Consider the following 21,189-nt stretch of genomic DNA (forward strand, 5'->3'; position numbering starts at 1 on the left):
ACTTTCATCAAAATTATGAAGAATATCTGATGGAAAAATGACATGTTCAAGCAATACCACGGACATTAACGAGTGTTAATCCTGCCTGTATTGAAGCTCAAAGTTGTTTATAAAACTAACTTTGAAATTTCAAATGTAATTTAATTACTGTCGTACAAATATATAATTAGATACAGTCAACGCAAAGTCAAATCAAGAGGAGGCGACGAAATTCGCCTATTTCTTCCAAATGTTGTTTGTTTTAAGCGTCCTTCGTAAGGTGTATCTCTACGGACATTATCCGTTGCATCATATATTAATCTCAATAGCTTAATATAGATATGTATGATAAAACTGAATGTTTTGAATGATTTTTTATGAATATATATTATAATAGATAATTTTAATCCTAACTTCCGCATACAACATTGCGACATATAATTATAAATCATAAATTCTTTAATATTGCATAATAGTAGTAATACATTGTGACTACCTCGTTAGTCTAGCGGTTTAGCATATCGCTTCCTTTCCGAATATCGTGTGTTCGATTCCTCGCAAGCCACAAACATTTGTATTCATGAGTATGATAGTTTGTCTAGTATGTCTATGTATGTAGCTCTGCTTAACTTGCGGCTAGATGGCGCTGTGTGAATTCTCCTGAAATATTAATATATTATTTTATCAATAACATCCATTTGTATGATTGTTTTCGTGTCTTTGCCATCATTCTAAAGTTCGGAGTTATTCAATGAAAACCTTAAAGTTCTAGCATTACGAACAGAATCCTATGTATTTTTTGAAGTCATATTTTAGTCCTATAATGGGATTAAAACAAGACTTTAAAAACTCCATTAAGACACACATAAAAGTACTACGAATAACCCATATCATTCTTAATCATGACAAAGTGTTTTTGTTATAGTTAGAATATGAAATAACCTCCATTATCCTTCTTCCTACTCATAATATGAATCCTAAAGTTTGTAAAGACATGTGGATGTTTGTGACACCAGGTGGAAGGATTTAAATGAAAAATTCCTACGCGAATAACTCATACCCCAGAAATAAACACAATAAACTTTTTATTGTAGTTTACGCAGCCGAAACGGTACGATATAACCAGTACATCCCAATAGTACATATACTAATATAAATTTAAAAGTAGGTCTGTTATTTTTGAAGAGAAGGTTAATTATATGCCTAGGATGGACATAGATTACGGAATCTTTTTTACCTAATCTACTAAATTTTTATTTATTTGCCATTTAATAAATAACAACCCTAGGTATTTCAAACAAATTTGTGAAGTTGATAAGGTAAAAGTTCGACTGAATATAATTGACACAAAAGTAATTAGTTTTGTTTTCATGATGTCCTCTGTACTATACAATAACAATTTAAGGAATTTCTACTTGCAATTAGAATGACAAATAAGCTGTCGGCCCACCTGATAATACACGGCTATCATCGTCTAGTTAAATGGGGTGCCTTGGGAGAGGCTTATGTCCAGCAGTGGACTGCAGTGGGCTGATGATGATGACTCATAATATGAATCCTAAAGTTTGTAAAGACATGTGGATGTTTGTGACACCAGGTAGATTATGATAAACACAATAAACTTTTTATATATATCTGAATAACATACACCATATACTAAATAATAGTAGGTCTGTTATTTTTGAAGAGAAGGTTAATTATATGTCTAGGATGGACATAGATAGTTGACCGAAGTTGTAAATACTTATATGGAATGATTTAGGTTTCGTTAATTATAATAATATATAAACAATATGTAGATATTACAACGAGGGTCTTTATGTCAATAAACATTTTTCATAAGGATTTTTTTATTTGCCATTTAATGAATGTAAGTTGGTATAATAACATACAATAACAATTTAAGGAATTTCTACTTGCAATTAGAATGACAAATAAGCTGTCGGCCCACCTGATAATACACGGCTATCATCGTCTAGTTAAATTCCCTCATTCCAGTTATTGACGCAATTACTAGATTATGATCACTATATATATCTGAATAACATAACCTATTCAATAATAGTAGAGTTTCTGATATTAATTATAATAATATATAAACAATATGTAGATATTACAACGAGGGTCTTTATGTCAATAAACATCGATAGATTAACACGTATTATTAAGCACGGATTAATATCATTGAAATTGATTCAAGATCCACGCCATTACTAGTATGTGATATGGAAGTAAATAGGTATTTGAATATGTAAACAATTATAAAGAGATCCCATTATCGGTAGTAATTATTATGTAGTTCATAAATTTGTCAGCACATCTTTTCTCCCTTTTCCATATATTTTTTTCTGATGTCTATCTTCGAGATAGGAAAAATCTTCATGTCAATTTTCATTAAAATCCAATCAGAGGTTTAGTTGTGAAAAGACAATAAACAGACAGACAAACTATTACAATATTGGTATGGGTTACTAAATATCTAACTGAATATTATGTACATTATCAGTCTTTTTGCACTTCTAAAACCATTTGACAAAACAAACTAAGCAACAAATAAAGGAAACCAAAGTACACTCATTTGTTTTAAACACATGTAAAATATCTTACTAGATATCTGTGAATCAAATGTAATATTTGAAAAGATAGTTATCTATCTTCTGTGCATATTTGATGTACAAATATCGACTCAATATTAGAATAAATACACTGCATTCGTAACGATACAACGTCCAGAACGAAATGAGAATATATATTTACAATGTCATACGGATCTCAAACTGTACTGTAACTATAATTTATTTTTGTGTTTCAAAATTGTAAACAATATATTTTTATACGTGTATGCGAGTATATTGCTTTGTAATGCGTATTATTTATTGTGCCTCTATTCACCACTTCATATTTCGTTGTAGGGAAGATGTCCGTTTTTTGTAATAAGTCCACCAATATTCCATTTATTTTCTAAGTTGTTTATATTTTCTTATGCCTAATCTGTACAATAAATAATTATAAACAAACAAACAATATATTTTTTATATAGATGACATGGTAGATAACAAAACTTTTTTTTAATTCCTAAAGGGTTAAAACAGATGAACTTTGGAATGTATTTGTTTCAAACGCACCAGGTACATGATGTTTACGCTACAGTGCTCTAAAATAAAGACATGACATATATAATGTATATCTATATTCACCGACGCCATCTGCGATGCTCAAACGCGGCTCTCGGCAGTTGCTAGAGACCGCGACGGTACGGGTCTAAAATAGGTTATATGGAACCTCTATTAACATCTGTTATTTGATAATGATAACGTGTAGGTTAGATCATATTTAGATTTATAAATCGTACATCTGTTGACAGATTGTGTCCTAGGTTTATTATCTACTACTATTCGAATACTATAGATATACTGAACAAGTTATTGAGGTTTAGCTCTATCCCGTGGGGTTCAAAAGTCGAAAACATTTAAAAAATATATATTTGCTTATAAAAATATGTTTTATCTGCGTACAAAATTAGAATCGAATTCATACAGTAGTTTCTTGCGTAAAGAGTGACAAACAACTACAACTATATCCACACAAACTTTTGCGTTTATTGTATTAGTAGAATGCTAGCGGTTCGCCAAGTACAGATACATGGCTAATGGAGCTGAATAGAAAAAATGTAAGACGTGAAGACAAGAAAATAAACTTCGTTCCATTGTGTATTACAATCAATATTGTTTGATATGTATACAGTAGTCTATGTCTTTTGTCATTCCGAATGCTACATTTACGCCAATTTCCGAGTACATGTATAACAAAACCGCAATAAATAAATGAACCTAATTACACTTGTATACTGTAAATATTAAAATTTTATATAACTCTATGACTGACTTATCACGCTGTTTATATGATAGCCCAAAGAAAAGGGCGTCCGCACCAAAATAATAATAAAAAATATGACTGTGTAGTGTGTATAATAGCCATGTATATATATATCGGATCCTAAAAATGTAACGTAAATACAATATTGGTGCACTTGAGTTATTGATTTCAATCTAGTAGTGGATGGAGGCGGAAACAACCCGTATGTTTATGGATTATTATTTCTTTTATGAGAATTATGTTTATTGAATCTATTCAAGTACATAGTAGGTAAATCATTGATACAAAAAGAAAATATTCAAAGCAGACAAAATCATGATCCACACGGTAATAAATTTATGTCACTCAATAGATTTATTGTATTCTATGCGTTGTTTTAAATGTAATTTTTTCTTCACTATCATATACATATATTACAAGTATTATTTTTTACTATATTATATTTATCTATGTATCTAAAGAGACCAATATCAGATGGATTCTAGTCAAAACGCGAGTTTCAAGATGTTTTGGCTTGAGTTCACGCCAACATGCCTTACCTTCAAGAAGGAGAACTACTGGTCGAAGGGCTGGTGTATCGGCGCTACCGTGGCAGATTGCCGTCGTTAGTGGCGTGACCACACAGACAATTTATATTTATTATTATTTCATATGTATGTTAGTCTACTAGACATTTATAATATGAGCCATTAATAGCCTGAATTAAATAAATAATAATAATACAATTTAAGACAAATGTATGCCAAAGGCATAAATAAACCATTTCGTTTGGAAAGTTATCATAATTTTAGAGATTTAACTTTCTTTTCTAGAGATTATATAATAATAATAATATTAAGACAGAGATTATCAATTATTAGTATAAACTCTTTTGACGAATCGACTAGGTTGCACTAGCCGTGGTAACGAGCGGGCAAATGTATAAAAAATTAAGATTTGCTAGAGATATCCCATAATATACCCATGAAAAATAAGAAAGTACATACATACATTTCATTCTTAAGTAGACTTACAGTATCATTGTTTTTGAGTTAGTTGAATTAGTCCACTGATAAACATTGCAACTACATATTTGTTTTACTAAAAACATTTGAATATTTCTTACTACTTCTACATATAGTATATAGGTACATGGGTATAATATTATAATAGTTAATTTTGGTAGGCGTCTGAGTAGTAATATTGTGTCATACGTCAATAGTAATATAATTAAGTGACCCCATAGCGTTTCAATATTAGACTTCATCTAAAATCCATAAAGACATATTTTGTACACAAGTATACCAATGGATGTCTTAAAAGTATTCAATTTTAAATGATTTAACCATGTACTACTTTTACCTGCTAGGATACAGCATATGTCATTCCGATATTATAATATTTATAACCCTTACATCGTACAGCACTGTTTGAAGTACGTGACTTCAAACAGTGCTGTACTATGTAAGGGTTATTAATATTTAAAGGTGATAGTTGGCACTTTCTGTTAGTTGATGTGAAGTAGCTGACGGACTTTAGCACTTACATAAAGAATCACAATCAAATCGTATCGAAATTAAGTAGAGACTTGTTTGTGTGTGTGTTTTACTTCACAAAAATATTCAAGTAATACACACATATACCATAAATAAATTGTTTAGGTATAATGTACCAAAGTGTCAGGTATAATGCGCGCTGCACTGTACCTCCGTGTTCAGTAATAAACCAGCTTCTCTACGGAGTGCAGTTATTTATGTTACCTACCCTATTGGCCGTAGATATGTCACAAATATTTGTATTATACAGGAGTCAAACCTGCAATCATTACATTATACATAGCCAGATCAATTTTATTTTCAATCATATAGTAAAAGTAATAAATATATAAACAATAAAAGATTGACATTTGAAAATGTATTAACACCCCTAGGGCTGAACAAACCTACAACGCGTAGGATTCACAAATTTACTTTAAATAGAAATGAAAATTGAAATTAAATTGTTAATTACAGAGAAATGGTTAATTGAAAAGGCTAATATTTAGGTGTCTATTCTGCGTACAAAAGTTAGATTTTGTAATGCCCGACAAATAAACAGTAGCCGTTAAATCTCATAAATGGAACTCTATTTAAATAAATTTAATTGTTTTTACTTCTGGCATGTCGTAGAGACTGTGTAATTAATTTAGTCGATGGGTAGGTATAATTAGAGTCTGGGTACCTATTCGAAACTCTAGAGAAATCAAGCTCAATTAATTAAATAAATCCTTGAAATTACTTTTACTATGTCAATATTTATTATTTGAATGTACTAAATATCTAAGGATGAGAATAATTGAGACAATATTGGAATAATAATGATTTTTTAATCTTCCTAGAAATATAAGGGAGTATAAAAAAAATCTGTGTGGTAATAACCATCTGAATAAATTACATAAAGATATTGAGTTTGTGTTTTACATATCAAATCTGATAAAAATCAGCTCACGGCACTGATATTGAAACTTCTTTAAATTTTGGAAGATACACTATTAGATATATATTTTTTGCTAAGAGATATAAAACTTACAAAGTTTAGAGCAGCTGGGACAAACCGAAGCAGCAGACCACTAGTCTGAAATAAATGCCTCCTATTGTAATAATTAAACATCAGGCATGTTTAATTATTACAATAGGATACAGTGGTTGATTTAGTATATTAGAAATTAAATTTATATTAGAACTGTTGCTTCTCTCAATTTCATACCCATAGTAAGATTGATTATTTTCAGAATGTCTTTTCTCTCTTTCACCCCCATTGCCCCACCACATATATTAAAAAAAAAAATCTCCTTTTTAGGGGTTATTTTTTCAGCTTTCTTTGAACTACGTATTGAATATATTTTTATTAAACCAGTTTTTACGTAAAACTTTACTATACAAACAGTACAGTACAGTAACAGTATTACAATTATACAATTATATTACATGTTGAGCTAATATAAGCGTAGCGTTTAAAATCGACAGTAGGTACTTTTATTTGTATTCAGTTTATTTTTATACTACTTTCATTCTCTTTACTTATTATTCTGAATGTGTTTATCATCCTCACTCAAAATATTGAAGTAAATATGAGTTCATATAAGTTTAAATAGACGGAGGGAATATTCGTATGCAAATCCATTAATTAATCTGCTACGTCGGGAGGCAGTGTTTACAAAATCTGTTATTAACTTTTCTTAATTCCTTATAGAAAAGGTAAATAGAATGCAGCATATTTAACCTTTTTAATTGTGTTAGGCAGTAGTAATTGTGCGCAATAAAGATAAAGCAATTCCATATCTTGGTAGAATTAAATTAATAAATAGTTACGAGATTTAAAATTTTAAGTATATACACAAAATTTATTAAGAACCATCTTGATTACGTCAGCATATTCGGTCATACAACAGATATACATAGAGTCAATAAAATTAATAATGTTAAGAAAATTGACAATTATATTACAGCTTCGTAGAAAAAAATCGCATAATAAAGAAGCTTTCAACAGTTCCAAATAATTACGATGTTATTGAAGTTATCGCTCCGTCTAATTTGATAGTTGTTCTATAAATTATTATATAAGTATTTTTTCAGAGTTTGTGCACATACATAAATCGTCTTTGTCATGTATGTTTTTTAAATACTAATCAAATGACATACAGCTATTCTTACTGTATCCAGAGCTAAAGAAGAGAACAAGACATAAATCATACTTATTATAAAATTTTCTTCCTTATTTTCATCAATTGCAATTTTATATTCAGGATAATTCCAATTCAAATAATAATAAACTTTATTAGGACTTAACACATACACTGAAAATCAATGAATATGATAATATATGCTACCAAGATTTAGTTAAACTTATTTGTCACTCAGTTAAAAATTGTCTCCCGTACCCATCGACATTGACGTCGTTGTTTTCCATTCAGCACGTCTATTGGAACCTAGTCGAAATGACCGAAGAGATAAATACTTTAATTTTCCATAGAATTATTTATGTTAAGACCCAATTGTCAATATTAATAATGTGTACTAAACTCATAGTCACAGTACGATCGTTATCAAAATTTGTACATCAAAATTTTAGAAACAAAATGAAAATCAAGTAAATAACTACGATTCATGAAAATAACAAAATGAAAGTAAATAACAAACTTGATATTAATCAGTAAACATAGTTTACTAATTATTTAGTCATTGGATCGGAAATTACGTTTAGAGCGTAATATTTAAGGGGCCTCGATGGGGGAGACGGAATTAATCCATCTATGTGCACAGGTGTGCTTAACTTTGAAGTACTTAGTATGTTATTGAATGAAAATAAACATATTTTCAGTATTATGAGACGTATAATATTTTAAGGTATGGCGGTAACGTCTCCTCTTGCTACATTGGATTCAAAGTATGTAGATATCAGCGAAGTTAGGTTTAATTTCATTAAATTACAATAGTACACAGATGATTTCATACCGTCCGAGAATAGTAAGCAAATTTAATATTTTCATTATTTTTAATGCATGAAAAAGAGAATCTTGAGATTTATAAGATAAGATATGCAACTATTGACTAGAACTGTCGTAATTACTGGGTAATATTATAAAAATTATGCTCTAAATTCTTTGCTAAACCATGAATTTTGTAAATAAAATAAAATATTATTCATTCTTATTTTTTCTCAATATTTCACCTATGTTTAGAAGTTAACAGATTACGAAATTGTTTAATTTGTATCTTTATTTATAATTGCATATAATAAAATATATATCTATTAATAAGATAGGACGTGAAACTTCACGTAAGCTTGGTTTAATTTTATATATCAGAGAGCCATATTTGCTAATTACTTTTACGACTTCTCAAAAGATAAAGCCATGAGTCAATGACACATAATGTAGAAATTGTTAGCAAAGTACGATGAATTTTAACTAAATTGTTTAAAACTGTTTAAAATGAGCGACCTTTATGGAAAATGCATTAAAGATTGTGCTTGTTAAATGCTCAGCTTACTTTAATTAGTTCTGCAGTGGGTTCCATAATTCATATTATTTGTATTATATCCAGATAAATAATTATCTAAATTAACTATACTTTGAAACTTGTGTATTTGTTGTGTATAGTTATATTCTGTATCTTACAATAATAATTCGTTTAACCTTTTTATATTTCTATCAACCGCAAATAACATGACCTTTAAAAATTATCTCGATATCAAAATAATTTATTTCTGCAACAATTATTATTTTTATAGCATAACATTATATATCTTTCTAGAAATGTTAAGAAAATATGAGTACCTAATAATATAATAGAGTAGTCGGAGGTACTCATATTATCAACTGTAAACGTCATGGTGAACGTAAGACTTGTATCTTCAGTTATCCACTTTAGCTCGTAATTGTACCTACCAGGGTATCTCGGATTAAGTTATTTTGTTATAGGTGTTTCAGTCACCAAAATCCAGTCAGAAATATGAATTGGTAAAGGTTTTGTGTATCGGCTAATTTGAATTCGCAACTTTCGGCCTACATCGGTGTAATAAAAAACACTAGGTTGTTACACACGCTCTACTTGACAAGTTTATTTTTATACTATTATAAATATTATAAAAAAAAATAAAATGTATATTGATTAGAAATATTTATTAACTTTACTTTTCAGTTAGGTACATACCTTACAACCATAATACAATAATACGCATTATATCAACTTTCTTCACTTGAATTTTTATTAAACACAGTTTTAAGCAATCTTGTCTCTCAGGAGAATATCTTGACTCAGATTGCGAGAAATTTTTCGAAATTTGCCACATCACCCCAGCATTTTCCCGGGCGTGACTAACATCGCGTTATTGAAAATAAATGCTCATAACGAGCTCTTTTTTATTAATATACTTTCCGTTAATGATTAGTTGGTGTAGTAAATATATACATATAAACCTACATCTTGAATAACTCTATCAATTAAAAAAAATGGCTTCAAAATTTGTTACTTAGTTTTAAAGATTTAAACATACATAGTGACAGATAGCGACAGCGACTTTGTTTTATACTAAGTAATACTAGCATCAGTAAGTACGTAATCTTCATTTGAACCAGTCCGAGAAAAACTAAGACATTATTATATTATACTGTAACATAGTATATTCTGTTTCTGAAATTTGAAAGTTAGCCTTAAAAGAAGCAAATGTTCAGCATATTCATGCTCTAAACTTTATTGTACAAAGAAAACTCAATATCATATAAAGAAGTGCAGATATGCATTTTGGTTATTAGCACTTATATACCGCTTTGTTTTTCGTTCCAAAAGGTTCCAAAACGTTATGAAGAGAGAGATTTCATTAACGATAAGCCTTTTATACTCACCTTTTACAATATTTTCTCTTTTATGTCTTATTTATAACCACTCAACGTTAAATAAAAGAACACTTCCCGAATTTAAAGCTATGGAAAACAGGGTACTACGTAATACAATAGAAAAATATGCTCATACTTTAATAAAACAACGTAAAAAAAAACAACATTTTAATGACGGTACTACTAATCTCCATTTTTTAAATTAAAAAAAAAAACAGTAACCATAAATACATTATATACATTAGATTGATATAGTTAGAATCTTAAATAATCTACACATACATATCTACATCGTGTCTGTATTTAGAAGCTTTCCTGCCCGTACAAACAACACACGTCACATGTCTGTTTCTAATACCACTTTGCATTTCGAGGTAATGTCCACTATAAATCCGATTCTGTTTATTCACTTCCCTCGCTTGTTATAAAAGACTTACGTTTTGTCCATTTGAATATTTTGCTGAAGACCTTAATGATCGTATTGTGGTTAATCTCACTGAGGATGTATGGTCACCGCGACGCAACAGAGAAGCTTGGTTGCCGCCGGATTCTCTATAAAAAATAAGTAAAAAAAAACTATTACAAGGGATGTCAGTAAGATATTTGTAAATAAAATTGTCAAAATAAATGTCTACTTATGGTGATAATTACTTATAATTATAATTAAACTATCGATTATGATTTTATAAAATATTAAACCCTTTTCATTAAAAAAGACTTTTCTAAATTTCTTAAATAATTGCAAACTTATTACGTAAGTTTTAATAAACTTCAGGAAAATTTATTTACAGTCCAATATTAATTTACGAAATTCTTTGAATTGTATGTGTATTGTGTAAAAATAATGAAAGATAATAAAAACATATGATAATTTTTATCATATTTTTTTATAAATATAACCGACATATAGCCGATGTGCAAAGCATATTCACATTTCAATATATGTGAAAGCCATTATCATTCCATACTTCATAATATACTATTACATGTAGTTTATAGAATCTTCTTCGATATGTTTGATAAACTCACTAAACTATTAAGTTCAATACTGCGTGCCTTTTAAATTAAAAAACAAAAGCATGTTTTCTGTAAGTTACACGATACCTTTGGCAAAAATCCAAAACAGAACTGATTTTGTTAATTCTTTTGTCATCGATAGGCTTTACCCCCGAACTTGTTACATACTAAATTCGCCCCGATTAGAGTAGATTTTTCGTAGAACGAACAATATTTGTTATGAACACAAACTTTGTCTCACAAAAAATAAAGTATTCCTATATAACGAATTATTTATTATTTACTGACACAAGGAAGAAAGCTGTATGATTAATTCAAGCCGAATTAATAATAACATTACGTTACGTGTGTTCAACAATAAGCTAGTAGGAAAATTTAGATAATATTATCATTGTGCATAATACTAAGCGTATCGAATAAAGATTAAAATTGTCGTCTCGTTTCAACGTTAACACAAAGATACATTATGCAAGCAGCCGATAGTCGATCGTGGAAAATACTGCAAAACATAACGAAGCTTTAACGAAAGTACAAATAAAATTTGAATATCTCAGTGCTATTGTACTGTATAATCAGAAGCATAATCTCAATTTATATCTCACAAGAAATAAGATTTTGTGAAATATGAACACATTCTCAAAGGTCTATTGCCTAAATAAATTGCTCAAAGCCATGTATTAGGCCTTCTGACATATGCATATCCATAATTCTTAAGCATTTGGAATGTTAGGTTCTTTTTTATAAGAAAACAGGAACATTTTATTACATGTCATTATAATACCTACACCGAAAAATTACATTACGGTAAAAAAAAGTATAATAGTATGGATAAAATGAAAATAGTCCAAAAATTATTAGTTATTATTCTAAATATATATTTATCGACGCAATATGTAAAATATTATTTATCACTTAGAAAGGTATAATAAATTGTATAATCGTTAAATCGAAAAATATGTTTTTTTTATGGAATTGAAAGGGCAAACAAGCTGACGGTCCACCAAATGATGAGTAGTAACCTTTTCATTCACATACAGCACTATGGAACATGATGTTATCACGTGATGTTCATTATACTAGACAGCGCTGCTATTCTGAAGAACTATGAGGTCAGGCCTCTTATCCTGTAATTTCACTTTCTTATCTCACCCCTCCACTAAAACACAGCTTACAAAGGTACTGTGCGGCTGAAATAGGTAAAACTAAGACAAAAACAGACGATCTTTTTAGGTCTACCTGAGTATATTTTGTAAGTTTTCAATCAAATGCGGCAATAAACAATCGCCAAAATATGAAACGCAGTCGTTTTCAGTCGATGCCAGGTTTGATTTCTGGTCATACTATTCATTCATTTATATATATGAATATACTATTTAATTGAAAAGAATACGAGCTGAGTTTCTACTCAGATCTTCTCAGTCAGATCTTCTCATCTCGAAATTATTGCGAACTGACAGTAGATTTGACATATCATAAGAATCTGTAATAGACCTACATAAATAAAGATATTTTGAATTTTAAGTTTAAACTATATATGAGTAACGTCACCTTTTATCCCTGGTATCGATGACACAAATAAGCAACTTATACAAGTCAAGATCAATCACTGCTTAAAAAGCTTTTTTTTTTATATAAGTCTATTAAATATATAATTATTAACTATTCTATTAAATATATAAGACCATTTACTGTACTACAAATAAATGTAAATATTTCTTCATGTAATAGAAAGTGATCTATACTTTCAGTTTATATCAAAGACCATTTTGCTTTCATTTGTAAGGACTCTTAGACCCGTCGTTTTTAACAAAAGCGAGAAAATGGTATCAAGTATTTTTTTATTATTTCAAGATAAATTTGTTGTGCTCTCTTCAAAGGTTTAAGTTGTTTCAACCCTTATAATAAAAAAAGATGTGCTACCCTTTTCAAAAGCAAATACTTAGAATCACTGATGATATATATTTTTACCTGTCGCTATGTCTGGATAGCTTTTTCTTCGGCCACAGATGGAAGGCGCCATATATAACTGGATTGACTAGACTATTCGACATGCCAAAGAAGAATATTCCCGATAAAAGTTCTTCACTTTGCTGAAAAGAAATGTCTAATATACATTTCTTAAAATTTATATTAGTGCGATTTTTTTAACAAAATCGTTATGTTAAGATCTCACTTCCACTATTATTGTGAATAAGGTGCATGTGAATAAACTGAAAAATCGTATTTGATTTAAAACTATACTTTAACACAAAGAATTACAGATCAATTATTAACGAAATATTAAATATTAATAATTATACCCCTAATTACCTAAATTATATAGCATTTATATGAAAAATATCTAATAGGTTATAGAGACCGGTTATACTTACATCTTTATCAGGATTAAGAAATGTAAATATGATCATCATAATATAATATGGAGTCCACCAAACGATAAAAGCTGCTACAATTACGACAGACATCCTTAGAGATTTCATTTTAGCTCTATCGATGAGTCTTCGTCTGTTCATATCGGGAGTTAGATACTTCTCCTGTCGTATTACTTCAGGTTGAAATACTTTCTCGCTCTCTGAAAGGAAAGTTTATTAATTATTTTAAGAAAAATAACTATTAGAACAAAGACTTCATTTTTATTAACAAGGACATTTTTTTACGCATAAATATAGCTACCTACTTTTATAAAATTAATCAATATTACAGTATATAGTTCTATATATGTATATTTAATTAATGATTATGGTACACTAGATAGAATATATACCACTGCACGATAAAGGGACAATAAAGTATGACAATGTGAGGATGTAGCCGGGCAGAGTGAACCCTATTTCTACTAATAATAGCCAAACTAAATCTGTGATTCAATGCTTTGGAATGTAAGATTAAATTTAGCAATTAGTGAAATTACTGGATCACACTACTAACGCATACTACTCTGTGCGTCTGTTTTCGTCTTTAGACAAGGGTTAATTCCATCAGGTAACCTGTCAGCTCGTTTGCCATTCTAGTTCAATGAAATAAATACTACACTGGCTAACTTTACCCTTTATACAGAAACGCACCACTATTACTACTTCACAGAAAGCTATACACCTAAGTTACATAGAGATATCCTTAGACCTAAGAGGATTAAATTGTCTGAACTATTCACTTACTTGCTATAGTTCTTACTGTCGATACATAAGTAGACACAAGGATGAGTAATGGTAGTACAAACATAAAGATTAACGACAGTGTTGTATAAGCTTGTTCTTGCCATCTCTCTGTGTAGAAACCGTGAGTGACGCATTGATAAAAATCCTCAACAAATGGTCCTTTTGCCACTCGGAATACTACAGTCTGCAAATCAATAGATGTGGTCAGCCACAAAAATTTAAAAATATTTATGAGTAAACAGGTTTCGTCAAGGAGTAACTATGCAGCAATTATTTTTAAATAGAACGTATTTAAAATAAGTTGCTACATAACTTATAAAAAAAAATTAATATTCATTAGTTACTTTCTACGTTGACTTATTTTAACTAGTATTAAAATTATTATTATTATATAGATACGCTACGCAGTAAATAACTCGTTAATTATTAAATTAAATATATTATATTATTATAATTATGTAATGTCTCAGGATAATCTAGTCCCAAACTAAGCAGAGATTGTGTATGGGTACTGAACAACTAATAAAAAATTGAGATATATAGTTTTTTTTTGTAAATACATACAAATTATACACAAGAAACATACAAATCTGTACAAACAATTATACTCATGAATGCAATGAGGAATCGAACCAGTAATTACAGGAAGCAAGGCAGTGTGATAAACAGCTAATCATTGAGGCCGTTAACTATAATATTGAATCTATTTTCAGTTTTTTACTTTATTAATACTACTTAATTACTTTATATTTTACGTACAATAATTTTACAATTTGTAGACAACAAAGTTGTAATTTGTTTCTTTGTAATAAATTAATATTAATAAATATTAAAACTAAGAGATAATTTAATTGAATATTGTATTAACATTTTACTAGATATCTATATGAAACTAATAAAGGGTATATTAATCTAAATACAATTATTTATATATTACGGGACATATAATTATTTGCGCGAGTTTTGAGAAATGCTTTTGAATAATTTATATGTATTATATGATATATAATATGTAATGATGTATAATGTATTATATGTATTAAATGCCTGCTACAAGGAAGTTGTATTGTTTCGTTAATTTTTTTTTTTTCTCTTTTAGATCTTGCAATCAGTCACATGGACTATAAGCAGATGTGGTGTTTCGTCTGTAACAGGTAGAGTGCCGCTCTCAGTAGAACAGCTCCTCGCTCTTAAAAAGTCAGTCCTGTCTGACTATCTTGGTCAAATATATCACGCCTTTTCTTTAATCGGCGCAAGTTTTCAGGTAATGTAAGTTGTCCAGCGAATCTATTTGGGTGCCTGTGTAGTCGTGATTTGTATTTGTTGCTGTAGTCATTAATTACATCCTTAACCATGGGGATATCAAGTAGTTTGTGGATCTCAGTTGTTTTTATAAACCATGGTGCATCCGAAAGTTGTTTCAATATATAGTTTTGAACTCGTTGTATTGTCATTATATTGGAGTCACTAGCAGAGCCCCATAGTTGTATCCCATATGTCCAGATTGGCTTAAACATTGCCTTGTAAATGAGAAGTTTGCTATCGACAGCCAATCTTGAATTTCTACCAAGCATCCAGAAGAGACTTCTATATTTGTTTCGTTAATTTAAAGATATTTTACACACGCTAAGTACTTTATATTCTTACTTATTTTCAAAATCAGAGAGATGGTATCCAATATAATATATTCCTAATTTTAGTAGGCAATAACAACGAACATAACTCACAGTTATCAGATTATGTAATTTATTTACTTCATCCTGCATTTCTCCTAATAAATTATTAAATCTTAGATAAAGTTTTCGCGGCTACCTTTGTTTATTATGCTGTGTGACCAAATATGACCAAAACAACAATATAAATATACCAAATTTACTTATCTCTGCCTATGTTTGACGATGGTGAATTTAAACGCTTTGTCCATTTCAATAAAATACCGACTTAATTACTGTGCGAACGATAAAAATCCATGGGTTTTATTGTTCATAGTACAATGTTTATAATATTTTTACACGTATAATATCTTTGACCGCTACAAATTACAAGAAGTAAATATTTGATGCTATATTAATGTATTTATAACAAAATGTACAGTACAATATCCTATTAGGCACATTGATTGAAGTAGAAAAAGTATAATCCATCACATTTAAAATAAGTATTGTTGCTAAGTAACAGTTTGTATGTAACGTGCAACTGCAATCGGAACGAAATAAATTATATTTACTACTATATATGTAATCTACTCAATATCTCTAGCTAGGCTAGCACTAAAGTGAATATAATTTAGTGAATTCTAGAATATAGTGGTGAAAACAAATCAAAATTCTGAAAATGGCAGATGACGATACGTCGAGTCATGGAATGTACGGTATCATGAAACTCAAGGGTGCTTCGGACTTTCCCAACTGGAAATTTCAAGTACGTAATTATCTTGAAAATAAGGATTTATGGAAGATAATAGAGTTGGAACACTTTGTGACAAATTCAAAGATGACGACCGTAAAGCCCGTACTACGATTTGTTTATTATTAGATTCCTCATGTTTTACTTATGTATATAATGCGAAGACTGCTAGAGAAGTTGGTTGAGACTCTGCAGAGCATTTGAGGATAAAGGTTGGGGAAGACGCATCACGTTACAGCGACAGCTTGGGCAATGCAAACTTGAAAATTTTTCTATGAATAAGTATATATCGCAAATAATATACTTATCGCAGCAGTTAGCTGATATTGATGCAGAAATATCAGATGATTGGATTATTTCCATCATGTTAAGTGGTTTGACTGCGGAATATAACCCGCTCATAATGGCTGTAGATAATTGTGGCAAAACAATTACTCTTGAGCAAATAAAAACCAAACTGTTACAGGAATCGAATAGACAGTCGGAAGGAAACTCAAGTGAAGTACAAGCTCTATCTGTAAATAAAGCACGAAAATCTGCGGGATCATATAAAAAACCAATCGATCGTAAGCAGATGACTTTTAAGTGTTTCAAGTGTCATAAACCAGGACACAAGGCATCAGAATGCAAAGAGACAAAGCAATATACTAAGAATGTCTCTGGGTTAGTTTGTCTGAACATGGGAGAAACTAATTCGAAAAATTGGTATCTGGACAGTGGCTGTTCTAATCATATGACGCACGATAAAAATAAGATATCGAATTACAAAAGTCAAAAAAGTGACTTAAAAGTGAAAGTAGCGAATGGTCAAGAATTACCAGTACAGGGAAAAGGAAATGTCGAAGAACATCTAAATTGAATTTAGAAGATGTTTTACATGTTCCCGATTTGTCCAAGAACTTAGTCTCGGCAAGCAATCTTTTGAAATTAATTTAAACCAAGAAGGTTGTAGCATTAAGAAAGAAAATAAAATTATTGCGGTTTGTCAAGAAGTTTGCGGAATATATGAAATAAAAGAAAAACCGATAGTCAACTTGACATTGTCAAATAAATTAATTTCAAATCTTTGGCATAAACGTTTGGCTCACCTAAGTGGAAAAAATATGTAAATTGAATGGATTAGTAACTGGTATGAATTTAAAATCGACAAATTTAAGTGAACCATGTGTACCTTGTATTAATGGAAAGTCATGCAAAAGTCCCTTTAAAAATCAAGGTACGAGAGCTACGGATATCTTGGAAATAGTGCACACTGATCTCTGTGGCCCAATTGAAACATTCTCTAAGCGGATGAGGTACATGTTATTATTTATTGACGATTTTTCAAGAAAGACACATGTATATTTTTTGAGAAATAAAAATTAAACATTTGCTAAATTTCGCGAATACAAGGCAGAAGTAGAGAAACAAACAAACAAATCTATTAAATGTCTAAGATCTGACAACGGTTCAGAGTATTGTAATCGTGTTTTTGACAAATTTTTGAAGTCCTCAGGTATACAACATCAGACCACCGTACCATATACACCTGAACAAAATGGTGTAGCTAAACGAGCAAACAGATCCATCATGGAGAAGGTGAGAACATTGCTTTATGAAGCAAATCTCAGTAAGAAATTTTGGGCAGAGGCAGTGAACACCGTAACATATTTAAAGAACAGAAGTCCTACAAAAACTATTACCAATGCTGTACCAGAGGAACTATGGACAGGAAGAAAAATTGATGTAAGTCAAGTAAAATATTTTTCCTGGCGATAACGTTTCTGATGAAATGAAAAGCACAGTGGTTCCTATAAATTTGGAGGAGGTTCAAAAAGAATCTGTGACAAGAACATGCCCTGAACGGAACATAAATCATGACATTAACTCTTTAGAAGCTGATTCAAGCACACTTAATGAACCTGTCAACAGTGAGATTTTGGAGAGTTCAGAAGCTGAAATCGAAGCTGATCCTGTGGAACCCGAGAGGAGATACCCTCTTTGAGAACGTAGATCTGTAAATTATTACCATTGTAATGCTATTGCAGAAATTGATGGCGATCCATTAACAATAAAGCAAGCATTAGCGAGATCTGATCGTAATTTATGGCAGAAAGCAATTGATGATGAATTGCGATCACTAGAAGAAAATCAGACTTGGAAGATAGTAGACCTTCCACCTGATAAGAAGGCTATTCAATGCAAATGGGTATTCAAAATCAAGAGAGATAGTGATGGTAAAATAAGTAAATATAAGGCTAGATTAGTTGTCAAGGGCTACACACAGGTACGTGGCATAGATTATAATGAAACCTATTCACCAGTGATAAAAGTTCAACTTTAAGGTTACTATTCTCATTAGCTGCTGAATACGATTGGTTTATTGATCATATGGGACGTTACTACTGCATTTCTATATGGGAAATTAAAAAAAATATTTACATGTAATCAGCCCGAGGGGGCGATTGTTAAAGGTCAAGAATCAAAAGTATTAAGTTGCAAAGAACTTTATGGTCTGAAACAAGCTTCGAATGCTTGGTTTAATGAGTTAGATAGGGAAATGTTGAATTTAGGTTTCGAACAATCTAAAATAGAGATGTTTATATCAAAAACTGTTAGATGATAATAAATGGAAGTTAATTGTTTTTTTTGGACGATATTTTTGTTTTTGGAAATTGTGAAAACGAAAAACAGAAACTGAAAGAGGGGCTACTGAATAAATTTAAAATTAAAGGTTTAGGTCCTGCTAGGTATATTTTAGGTATGCGGCTGAGGAGACTAAATGGTGTCTTATATCTAATCAAGAACAATATATAACAAATGTCTTGAAGTCCATTGACTGTAAACCAGTTAAAACCCCAATGGAGCTAGGTCTTAAATTAGAAAAAGCATCAAATTCGAATACTTGCCATATCAAAATTTAATAGGATGTATAATTATTTCGCTGTAAATTTAGACCAGACATAGCACATGTTGTTAGTTTATTATCTCAATTTAATTCCTGTTATAATGAATTACATTTCAATTGTGCTAAACGTGTTTTACGCTATTTAAAGGGGACATTGAGTCATTGTCTTTCTTTTAGAAAATCGAAAGATGTTAATTTTTATGGCTATGCAGATGCGGATTGGGGTGGGTCTTATGACAGAAAATCTTTTACAGGTTTTATTTTATATATTATATCGTGGGAAAGCCGAAAACAACAATGCGTATCACTCTGAAGCAGAATACGTAGCTCTGTGTAAATGCCTCTACAATGAAGGCTGTATATTTAAATAATATACTTAACAGTTTATTTAACACAAGTAGTAAGCCAGTTTTGATTTATAATGATAATTTGCGCATAAAATAGCTGCAAAGAAAATGAATCACAATAGGACTAAAACATAGATATAAAATATAATTTCGTTAGAGAGGCAGTGGCTAATAATAGCATTATAATTAAATACTTACCGACCGAAAAAATGATAGCAGATATCTTGACGAAATGTGTATCAGGTCCGAAGTTAAATTATTACTCAAATATTACAAAATTATTCTGTTAAGGGGGCGGTATAGGTCCAACAGAAATTGTTAGTATTTTAACAGATTTAATTTTGGATATGTTTTTTGCTAAGTTCTATTGTTTATCATCTGTATATTGTTTTATATTATGTATGTTATTTAAATGTAGAGATGTAGAATGTCTTAAATGTAATGGATTAAGGGACCGTATTAGGCACATTGATTGAAGTAGAAAAAGTATAATCCATCACATTTAAAATAAGTATTGTTGCTAAGTAACAGTTTGTATGTAACGTGCAACCGCAATCGGAACGAAATAAATTATATTTACTACTATATATGTAATCCACTCAATATCTCTATCATATCCATCGGTTCAAGAGAATTTATTTTTGTCCAAGGTTTTTTAATTGGGTATAAACTGAGTATGAAATGCGTATCCAATACGCCATTGTCACCTATCCGCAGCGCTGAATATTTTAAATGTGTGAAAAATTATATTCAGTATATTCCAAACGTAGGTAAGTTTACAACATTCTGTGAACAATAGCCTAATTGTGATTAAACATCGCACTTGTGGCGGCCATCTGTGTTTATTGTTTAAAATTTTTTCGTTTTAATGAGTAACCAATACTAAGACTCGCTCACTTTGTCATTGTGATATAACTGTGTTTTTATTAAAACCATTTGTCAAGTACTGTGATAGTTCAGTATCTACATGTTTTTAGAAACAGATATCTCTTGATTGTCTACCCTTTCTCCCATATTTCACCATAAAGATAATAGTGGTGAATGTGAACAAACGTGTACATGATAAGTACGTAATCAGACCGACTAGGAAAGTGTTAAACAAATTTATCAACTACAAATCGATCGACATTCCTCTGGACATTGACCACGATGTCAGATATTGCT

At 30.2% G+C, this 21,189-nt stretch overlaps 1 protein-coding gene across 1 annotated transcript in view; it reads right to left on the minus strand.

The window, feature by feature from the left end:
- Positions 1-10,364: 10,364 nt before the first annotated feature.
- Positions 10,365-21,189, minus strand: part of LOC131853553 (gonadotropin-releasing hormone receptor) — a 61,208-nt gene continuing 50,383 nt past the window's right edge. Inside the window, exons 3-6 of the mRNA XM_059204477.1 lie at positions 14,386-14,569; positions 13,600-13,799; positions 13,196-13,317; positions 10,365-10,762 (exon numbers count right to left, since the gene is read on the minus strand). Of these exons, the coding sequence (XP_059060460.1) occupies positions 10,633-10,762; positions 13,196-13,317; positions 13,600-13,799; positions 14,386-14,569 (636 nt within the window). The 3' untranslated portion in view covers positions 10,365-10,632. The remainder of the gene's footprint in view (positions 10,763-13,195; positions 13,318-13,599; positions 13,800-14,385; positions 14,570-21,189) is intronic.

This window comes from Achroia grisella, unplaced genomic scaffold (genome assembly GCF_030625045.1).
Source record: "Achroia grisella isolate CSIRO2021 unplaced genomic scaffold, CSIRO_AGI_Agris_v1 utg1186, whole genome shotgun sequence".
NCBI classification, from domain to species: Eukaryota; Metazoa; Arthropoda; class Insecta; order Lepidoptera; family Pyralidae; genus Achroia; species Achroia grisella.